Source organism: Tripterygium wilfordii, chromosome 2, assembly GCF_013401445.1.
Source record: "Tripterygium wilfordii isolate XIE 37 chromosome 2, ASM1340144v1, whole genome shotgun sequence".
In the NCBI taxonomy this organism is placed as follows: domain Eukaryota; kingdom Viridiplantae; phylum Streptophyta; class Magnoliopsida; order Celastrales; family Celastraceae; genus Tripterygium; species Tripterygium wilfordii.
Genome location: NC_052233.1, coordinates 8130696 through 8138817, shown reverse-complemented (window position 1 = coordinate 8138817; position 8122 = coordinate 8130696). Strand labels below are relative to the sequence as shown.

The 8122-nt window shown below is 36.0% G+C and overlaps 1 protein-coding gene across 1 annotated transcript; it reads left to right on the top strand.

Annotated features, from left to right (window-relative positions):
• Window positions 1–809: 809 nt before the first annotated feature.
• On the top strand, window positions 810–5045 carry LOC119980811 (protein CNGC15b-like). Its single transcript, XM_038823603.1, has 8 exons — window positions 810–1114; window positions 1658–1725; window positions 1837–2389; window positions 2481–2693; window positions 2837–3129; window positions 3300–3411; window positions 3655–3891; window positions 4166–5045. The coding sequence occupies exons 2-8, from the start codon at window positions 1706–1708 to the stop codon at window positions 4838–4840; spliced, it is 2103 nt and encodes a 700-aa protein (XP_038679531.1). The 5' UTR covers window positions 810–1114; window positions 1658–1705; the 3' UTR covers window positions 4841–5045.
• The last annotated feature ends 3077 nt before the right edge of the window (window positions 5046–8122 follow it).

The window sequence follows — 8122 nt, the reverse complement described above, 5'->3', positions numbered from 1 at the left end:
ATATAATATAAATATAAATATACCTTATTCAATACAAATCTGGGACCCACATAGCAAAAATTTTAAAAAATAAATCTACAACTTGTAGGTGTGGGACCCACGCCAAAAAGGCATGAATCCCACGTCAACACCAGAACCACTAAAGCGGTACCACTCTGTTGTCCGCCTCACCAAACATAGCCTAGAACTTCAAAAGGCGATCATTAAAGCTGTTATCTTTGCTTGTGATTAGGTTTTATGGATTTAATGTCACACAAGTTTATAAATATTTGATCACACAAAATACAAAATGGATAATCAAAATTCCCATTTGATTACCGCTACAATACCTTATTTGGATTCTCAAAAAATCATCAACTCCAATTTAAATAATCAAATACATTTAAATTAACCCATTTCAAAATTTGAAATAATGTGTCACAAGTCACAACTAATTTTTGCATCTTCTCATTTTCTCTCATTTGGATCCATTTTTGCATACAAGAAAGTGGATCACCTTTTTTTGCATCTCACACTTCCCTTCCCTTCTCTTTATCTTCTCTTTCCCAAATCACTCAATCCAAACACACTAGAATGTGAATAAGATTTTTTTTAAGAGAAAAATAATTATAGCCGGCAAAACACATGTCAAGATTCTATTGGTGCTCAAATCCATCGTAGTCAACTTCTCGGATTGAGACAAATAAATTCAAAATAATCGAAGTCAAATAAGAATCTTTTTCCATCTTCGATTTGGACACAATCATATGATACTGTCTCTCTCTCTTTAATCCATTTTCATAAATTTAATTTCTTTTAAACAATATTATTTCCCGATACAATTCCAAGTTGCATATGTTCAACCATTTTGCGGTGACAATAACAATTTTCCATGGTGTACAATGATGGAAACAGCTCCACAATCACAAATTACAAAGTGTCCATGAATATGAATCTTCAATTTTTGGCTTCTGGGTTATTTGTGATGGAAATCTGTGTACAAGATTGGGTCAGAGATAGAGAAACCAAGTGAAAAGAGTAGGTTTTTCAGACAAATTTTGGAAGTCAACACTTCCTCAGCCTCTCTGGCTCTCTGTGTCTGGCATCAGTCTCCTCCGTGTCTGTTGGGATCTCTGTAAGACATGACGCTTACCCAATTCAAAATTCTAATTTTTGAAAACTTTTTTTAATTTCATTCAGTTTTATTTTGAGGGATTCCTTCTCGTTATTGTGTGTATTCTTGATTCTGGGTCTGGTCGCAGCTTGACGTCTTCATTGTAATGACAATATGACAGAGATTTGCTGTTTTGAAAACCTTTTTGCGATACGAGATGTCGAATTTAAGGAAAGTTTGATATTTTGTAAAGTTGTTTGCAATAACAAAATAATGAAGATCAAGTGTTTGAATAAAGAAATTGTTCACATGTTGACTTGAACTTATGGCCTCAAAGGTTGGGACAGTCTTTTAAGGTTCTTATACAAGTTGATGTATCTTTATGTCATTTATTCGCATGATCCTTGATGATTGATAACCTCCGTTGATTTTTCTCTTGCACTAGTGGCTTTAAGTTGATGTCTGGTCAGTTTCAGATTCAGAGCCTAACATCTGCTAAAAGAAAAGTTCATCTTTGGCTTATACATATATATATTGACCTCATCATCGTTTCTTGCATCGCAGATCGAATCCATAGTTTGAAGCTGCAGCAGCTGATTTGAAAAGAGTGCAATGGGATATGATAATTCAAAGTCAGTGAAGTTTGTACTTTAAAGACATGATTACACTAGACTTCCTTATCTTTTCCTTCCATTGCTTTGGGGTTGATTATTTAGCTTCATAATTTATGAAATGAACTTCAGGTTTCAACATGATACGCAATTAAAAAAGCTGCCAACAAGCAATGGAGATGGCATAGTTAAATATAGATTTGATAGTAAGGGAAACCGAATATTAGATTCAAGCAACAAGTATGAGGAGGAGGCAGATGGGAAATCAAGGAAATCATTGAAAGTCAAAGTGCTATCGAGAGTCTTCTCCGAGGACTATGAGAGAGTGAAGAGAAAGATATTAGATCCTTGTGGACCAACTATTCGACGATGGAACAAGATATTTTTGGCAGCGAGCTTAGTTTCATTGTTTGTGGATCCTCTATTCTTTTTCCTACCAGGAGTATCAGACGAAGCGTGTATAAATATTGACATACCTCTTAAAGTCCTTCTTACAATTGTTAGATCAATTGCTGATATCTCCTACATGGTTCAGATTTTCATTCGGTTCCGCACAGCTTATGTTGCACCTTCTTCCCGTGTTTTTGGGAGAGGGGAGCTTGTGATAGATTCTTCAAAGATTGCTACAAGGTACCTACACAAGAATTTCTGGATTGACCTTATTGTTGCTCTGCCCCTTCCTCAGGTAGGAAACTGATATGAATTTCTTGTTTCAGATTGTGGTTCGATGAACTTTGAGTGCCAATAATTCGTTGGAAATTGTTATTGTCTTACAGGTCTTAATTTGGGTTATTATCCCCAATCTTAGGGGTTCAACAATGACATATACAAAAAATGTTCTGAGATTCTTCATCATTTTCCAATACCTTCCGAGACTATTTCTTATATTTCCACTCTCATCGGAAATTATCGATGCCGCTGGAGTTGTGACCGAAACAGCATGGGCTGGAGCTGCATATAACGTGATACTTTACTTGTTGGCAAGCCATGTAAGTAGAAAATCTTCCTATTTCCTCATGAAATCTAGATCAGAAAAGAAAAGCTGATCAAAACAAATAATGTTTTTATCCTTTATGTTCCTGATTAGCTGGATTTTAACACTCAAACATGTTAATTTCCATATCTTTGAAAGGTTATGGGAGCTTGCTGGTATATTCTCTCAATTGAGCGAGAAGAAGCATGCTGGAAAAGTGTCTGTGATAGTGAGAAGCCATCGTGTCAGCATGGATTCTTCGACTGCCACAGTATTTACGACTCTCTTAGGGAGTCTTGGTTTAAATCAAGCAATATTACAGATCAATGTGATCCGGCTAGTAACTTTTATCAATTCGGTATCTATGGTGATGCAGTGACCTTGCATGTTACAACTGCACCATTCTTCAACAAATACTTCTACTGTCTTTGGTGGGGCGTAAGGAACCTGAGGTAATCAGTTTCTAAAATTAGTCTGACCATTTTGTTGAATTTTCCTATCAAAATTTGCTTCATGAGATATAACATCATCAAACTTTTCTATGTGAGATTAAGTATGCCGATGTGCCAGCTTGATGCAGAAGCTAATTGAGCTTTAATGTCGTTTTCCACTAATGTTGCAGCTCTTTTGGTCAGAATCTTTCCACGAGCACATATGCAGGGGAAATAATTTTTGTCATCATAGTCGTAACGCTAGGTTTGGTTCTCTTTGCCAAGCTGATCGGCAATGTGCGAGTAAGTTCTTAAACTGGTACAATTGTAACTGCTATTCATGTTTATCTGGTTCAAAACTCTGACTGTTATCTTGGGGTGGTTGCCTTTCTAGGTTATTCAATAAGGAAAGGCTGTAGAGAGATACCTAGCCATGCACAGCCATTTTTATGTGTTTATCTAAAGCATTTGCCCTACAGAATTTTTCCTAGGTTCCTTAAATTTGCTTGTTATGGAAGTTCTGATCATCTACTCTATAATTACCAGACTTATCTTCAGTCGATAACTGTTCGTTTAGAAGAATGGAGGATCAAGAGAACTGATACAGAGCTTTGGATGCATCACAGGCAGCTCCCTCAAGAGTTAAAGCAGTCCGTTGTGAAATATGATCAGTACAAGTGGGTAGCTACACATGGAGTGGATGAAGAAACTGTTCTCAAATGCCTTCCTTTGGATCTTAGAAGAGCTATCAAGCGTCATCTATGCCTTGATCTAGTTCGACGAGTAAGCCATCCCACATTCTTATTATTCATGTTCTTAACTTGGCATGGATGTTGTATAACCCATGACAAAAGCGGACTTGAGTAACTTCAATTAAGTTGAGAGGCAAACCTATTGAAGATAGAAAAAGAGTCATTTTCATGATTTGATCTGTTATACTGATGCATGGTCGATGATACTTTCAATTATATCTTTCTCAGTCAATCTTCCAAAACCACAGAAAACGATTATGTTTCATCAGTTAATTTATACATAATCTTGTTTCCTTTCGTGAAAGGTTCCGCTGTTTGATCAAATGGATGAAAGGATGCTAGATGCAATATGTGGAAGGCTTAAACCGGCCTTATGCACTGAAGGCACATTTCTAGTGCGTGAAGGAGATCCTGTTAATGAGATGCTCTTCATAATCCGCGGACACCTTGATTCCTGTACCACTGATGGTGGTCGCACTGGATTCTTCAACTCTTGCCGCATTGGTCCTGGAGACTTCTGTGGTGAGGAATTGCTTACATGGGCCTTGGATCCCCGTCCTAGCGTCATCCTCCCATCGTCCACTCGCACAATCAAGCCCATTTCAGAAGTAGAGGCATTTGCTTTACAAGCAGAAGACTTGAAGTTTGTAGCGGCACAATTTAGAAGATTGCACAGTAAGCAAATCAAACACAAGTTCAGGTTCCACTCACACCAGTGGAGATTGTGGGCTGCTTGTTTCATACAAGCAGCGTGGCGCCGGTTCAAAAAACGAAAGGAAGCAGCTAAATTAAAGGCTTATGAAAACACCATGGCCACTGAGCCCGAATCGCCCTCATCATGGTCAGGCTTACTCACATATGTAGCAAGGTTGGTAGCAAGCACCAAAAGGGGAGCAAGTAATCATTCTAGATCCAGTTTTGGTGTTGTGAGCTCACTGCAGAAACCGGCAGAGCCGGATTTTTCTATTGACGAGGAATAAATGGACTATATATTAATCAGAGGAATACTCTTTCTGTACATTTTTTCCTTTCTCCTAACTAGGTAGAAGCAGGGATGCCCTAATGTTATTGTTTTATTTTTGGTGTTCATATACCTTATAAGGATATAGTTAGGTGATTCAGTTAGATATTGGAGGCAGTAATTTATAGTAGAAAAGCCAAAAAAATAAATACAACTTATGGATTAAGAACCTAGTAGAAGGCATAATTGCATGTTAAACTTCACTTCTTGATGCTCGATAACATCTTCCATGGGTTAAGAACCTAGTAGAAGTCGCTCCAATTTTCCTGTCGTTTTAATCACAGACATTCCGTTTGTTCATCAGTGTGAATCCATATAATTTTTGAATTTTATAAACAGACTGAACATCTGTGATGGTCACTATAAGGGCTCTCGTCCACATATTATACTAAGGCTTTGGACTCGGCCTGTTTAAAAGCATGAGAGCGTCGCAAAATAATGTATGACGGGGTTGTTCATATCTTTGTAGGCCCATGTTTCACCCATGGGTTCTTAAGCTTGGCCCGGTTATGGTTTCGTAGCGATTAACTGTGAATACAATAAAAGGCCCATATGAAAGCCCATGTAAATTTCTAATCAGATCCCAATCTTTTTTCAAACCCAAACACAGTAGCCTATTAGTGTGAATGTAGGAATAGAAGCAATCTTTAGATATTCTTCGCTGAAAAGCACCTGCACCTGATGACCTGAAGGCTGAAGCATATAACAATATACAAACTTAGTATGCTTTCACAAAAGAAGTCACCATTGCCAATGCCATTCAATCTGAAAATTTGAACCTCAGTAGTCAATTAGCAAAAGTGCTTTAGGATAAATTTTAAAACAAAAGAGGTGTTATTATTACAGTTTTAAGAACAGAAGCTTTGCTTTCGGAGCCCATAATCTTTGACCCATTAAAAATTCCAACTTTTTTTTATTTAAATAGAGGAAACTTTATTTGGATTAAACTAGCATTATACTCCAAGCAACTTGGATCAAGTATTCAAGTGCAATAGACAATAGTAACTTTATTTTTCAACTCATTTCCTTTGGGTTTTGGTTACTTAGGGTTTCTGATGTGATATTGCTTGATTTAGTATTGAGATGTCTTCTCTTCTCGACCACACTGTTCGGATGCATTGTTTAGCAACTCCTTAATTACCATTTGCTCAGTTGTACCTTGGTCGATGGCTCGATGGGAACTTATTCGGTAACTCGCCAATGTGTTAGTTCCGTATCTTGATGTCATGTGTCGTGACCTACGTCATGCGTTGTTATTTTAGTGAAAGGTATTTTTGGTATTATCAACATAAAGTAATTGAATTTAGGGATTGGGGTTATTTTAACAAGTCATGATGACGGCATGTTTAGAAACTTGGAGAGAAACAAGAGGACAAACCCTAAAAAGTGGAATCCTCTACGACATGGAAACAGACAAAACACAGAGGAAAGGATAAGAGAGAAGCTCCACAGAAAGATCAAAATAGTGATGATGAGAGACAAATTGAAATGGTGAAATCTGAATTTTACCTCCAAAAGTGGGACAAATATCACTTAAAGAGAAACCCAAATGGGCCCCAATTACTTAGTCAGAGTCCCACATTCCTTTGCAAACATTAAAGTCACCAACCCCTCCCTTTGCTAAATGGGACACTTTATGGGGTCCCATTGCCCTTATCGTCCTACAATCAATAATCTATTGAACGGATGGTTAAATTTATGTCGACAAACTGAGCGTAAACACTCATATCTTTTTTAAGTGGGTTTAGTCATTTCTCATGGGCCCACTCTGACTAGTTCTACCAAAGTTGATTAATTTCACATCAAAAGTATGAACTAACAAAGCCCTTTTAACTTCAATTTTCAAAAGTGATTAGAGCTTCAAATCATTTAAAGAACAAATATACATGTGGTTTTTAACTTGTTGGATCAATATGGTCTTCCTTGTTTAATGGTATAAGACAACTTGATTATAGCCATATTACTTGGAACAAATTTCTGTCCTTGACCGTTGACAAATTAGTTTCCCAGCAAGAGAGGGAAACTATATGTATAATTAGTTGTGTTGAAAGTAAAAAAGGGGGTTGATGACCTAATCTTCAATTAAACAAGAAAACATGTCACCAAACTTGCCAATAATCTTAACTAATCACTTGAGTATACTATTTGAATCCCCTATGAACACACTTGATTAGCTGATTGAAAAGTTGTAATTTGTACACTTTAATGGATGACAACCTTTTTGTTAATTTGACAAAAAAATATCATTCATTTGTTGATGATAAGCAAACCACTTCCTCAAGTTGGCCGTATAAATTAAATTACGAGCATATGTTACAGACTTTCAATTTACAGTAGTACTAGGTAGCCCATATAGTGATAGTTTATGAGAACTCAAGTCTCTAAAACGAAATTTTAAAACGTTTTAACCCTCAAAATACATGTTAGATTTTAAAAAAAATTATATATTCAAAATCAGTGCATAAAACTCTTTCTAATAAGATCCATTGTCGATAAATTTTATTGGGTAAATATTAATTCCATTGTTTTTTCAATGGAATTCAGAACTAAAACAATGAATTTTAGACTGTACTTTAAAAAACAATAGAATCTATATTAAAACAATCAATTTTGGACAATGAATTATGTGATAAAAGAGTGGAAATAAAACTGTTCCATTTATTAAATCAATGGAATAAACCTGTTGAGTTCTCATGGACTATCAAATTGTGGGCTACATGTCATTTTTGTTCAATTTTTTACTCTCATTTTACCCTCAAACTAGGTGGTCTGTGAGAAAACCATCGATTAGAAACACGTATGTAGGGCTCCTTAATATCTAACACTTCGCATGGATTGAGAATAAAATGAAGATGATAAATTGGGAGTCTCAAAGTATTTTTCTCAAATTAAAACCCATTAAAGATTTTCCAATTAGAATTTCAATTTCTGACACAAGTAATGCAATGCTTTCCATTAGCTCTCAAAAGCTCATGCATGGTGTATTGTATTTTTGTTATAATATGCAAATTAAAAAGATTCCAAATGTGGTCAACAAGGTTTAAATTTTGCTTCAATTTGTCAAAATAGAGACCCCCTTTTATTTTTAATTTTCTTTTATGATGACTTTGTGGAGCTAGCAGTATTCTTACTAATCGTACGATTTCATGTGTTTTCTTTTTACAATAGCAATAGCATATTAGCATGCACGTGTACTTGATTAGTTGCTGCTCAATCAGACACTTGATTTTCTTCTTCTTTT